Raw genomic sequence first — 2,119 nt, 5'->3', positions numbered from 1 at the left:
TGTCGGACAGATCCTCTCCTTTTTCTTGAGCGATGTGGGGCAGGATCTTGGTCTCTACCCCCACTGTCAGCTTACTGATCTCTAGGGTGGGGTGCTCGGTGTCCCCGCTGCCATCGTGCCGCCTCCGTGAGGGAAAAGGCAAGGTGGATCGAACACTGAAACACTGCTTTGGGTAGTGGGTTTATTTACAATGGCTGAGGTGCCCAGCTAAAGCTAAGCTTACCAGCTTTGAACAGTGGTCGTTGATAGACAAGCGAAGTCGGAATCCCAGGCTCTGAGAACACCACAGAGGTCACATCACACCTGATCCCACCTCTTTCGACATTCAAAGCTCAGCATCATCTTATCAGTACCCATATCACCCAATCCCGAATTACTTTTGTGTGTATCCCACAAACCACTCCCTGATATCCTAAACAGGCAGATAGTAGCTGGTCTCAAGCGTTAAAGAACCTTTCCTGGGAAATGTCGGCGGCAGCTATGGTTTTTTGAACAACCAAGAATAAACAGACTGATTCCTTGCAAAAAGCCGTTTTATTTTACCTGTAAATTAGATTCTTGTCTCTTTTAAAGTAGAGAAAAAATCGCCAAAGCCATAAACAAAAAATAACAACAAAAAATCATGAAGGAAGGCAGTGTATCATCACAGACCCTTATGCAGAAGACAAGGAGAGGTTAGAAAACTCTCCACACTGTCTACTCCATGGAGTTGCTCTGACACTTTCTCCAGTCCTGGGTCTCTGAGGTGCCAATGTCACGCTATCCTCACTGGACCAGTAATGTCTCGTTAGAAAATATATTTTCCTGCTAATTGTGGTATTCATTAAGTGAAGAATAATTCCTTTCCATCCAACTGAACCTATACACAACTTCTGGTAAGAAATTAACATTCTGTCAGAACAAGACGTGGATTTGAATTTGTAATGTTTCAGAAGCACGCATGACTGTGAGCATCTCCACGAGATGTTGAGAGATGGATGTGGTTGTTTACATGGGGGCAGGGGAATTCTGTTGAAATATTTAGCAGTCAATTCACTGCCTGCTATATGGCGAGAATTGCCTGTAACAACCCAGACACGCATTTTCATGTATCACACACTGAAACACAGTCCAAATCCGTGTTTTCAGGATTAACTCCCATTCCAAAATTAGCTTTACTATAAATAGATAGTGATGAATCGTACTTTACATTTAAGTATTTTTTCATCTATATGCTAGTAAATATACTTTATTTCGAAGACTATGCCTGCACAGCAATAGACCATTTGTATCGAATCCGAAGGTTAAGTCACGAAACCCAGCTGTGGCAAAAAAACTCGATCAGAGGAATTCTTCACCAATTAATACGAGTCTCTTCAAATGCCCTTAAGAAGAATTGAATAATTCGTTTGTTGAAGGTGGATATGGAAAAAATCTGGGACTTCAATGTGTCGGCTTTCAAGCTACAAGATCCCCGAATTCAACCAGAATTTGAGAGCTGATACAGGGTATTACACTGAATTGCTTGGAACCGGGTGCTAGCAAGTTATTTAAAAAAATTCAAAGAACGGTCAGTAGAGGACCAAGAGAATTATATTTCCTTATGAAGTTACACATGCAAGAGAACCTTCCAGCCTTGGGGAAAGTTAGGCAAAAAGAGCTCTTGCAAGCGGTAAAGAACATGGCACATAAAACACACAAGGCAGACTCAGCACACATTCATTCAGATGACATTCACGAGTGGGTGACTATCTTAAAACATGGTTTCTAGGACTGTGAATCATCTGTGCCTAGCCTAAAAATCCTAAACACCACGTCCACTAAATACAGTTAAAAAATTAACGTACCTGAGAAGCAACTTGCCAACCACTTTCGGTAACTTGATCTCCTGAAGGGACGAGATCACCCGAAGCCTCATCTGGGGGTCGGACCGGGAGGGTGTCGCAGCAGCTGGCCGCGGAGAAGCGCAGGTGGCTCTTGCGCGAGTCGGCCGTGAGCGACACGTCGTGCGAGTAGGAGTGCAGGAAGGCGCGCACGCCGTCGATGCCCACGAAGTGCGAGACGGGCACGCCGCGCAAGGCGCCGCTGTCGGGCGGCAGCAGGTGCTGGCGGTGGCAGCGGCGCAGGCGCAGCGCCAGCA

General features: G+C 45.4%; 1 protein-coding gene across 1 annotated transcript in view; it reads right to left on the bottom strand.

Annotated features, from left to right (window-relative positions):
* Nucleotides 1-2,119, bottom strand: part of LOC102034981 (protocadherin-16-like) — a 21,315-nt gene that overhangs the window by 14,832 nt on the left and 4,364 nt on the right. Inside the window, exons 3-4 of the mRNA XM_031065545.1 lie at nucleotides 1,827-2,119; nucleotides 224-274 (exon numbers count right to left, since the gene is read on the bottom strand). Of these exons, the coding sequence (XP_030921405.1) occupies nucleotides 224-274; nucleotides 1,827-2,119 (344 nt within the window). The remainder of the gene's footprint in view (nucleotides 1-223; nucleotides 275-1,826) is intronic.

The sequence above is a fragment of the Geospiza fortis genome, unplaced genomic scaffold (genome assembly GCF_000277835.1).
Source record: "Geospiza fortis unplaced genomic scaffold, GeoFor_1.0 scaffold93, whole genome shotgun sequence".
Classification (NCBI taxonomy): domain Eukaryota; kingdom Metazoa; phylum Chordata; class Aves; order Passeriformes; family Thraupidae; genus Geospiza; species Geospiza fortis.
Note: the sequence above shows the minus strand (reverse complement) of the source record. Positions and strands in the feature narration are given on the sequence as shown.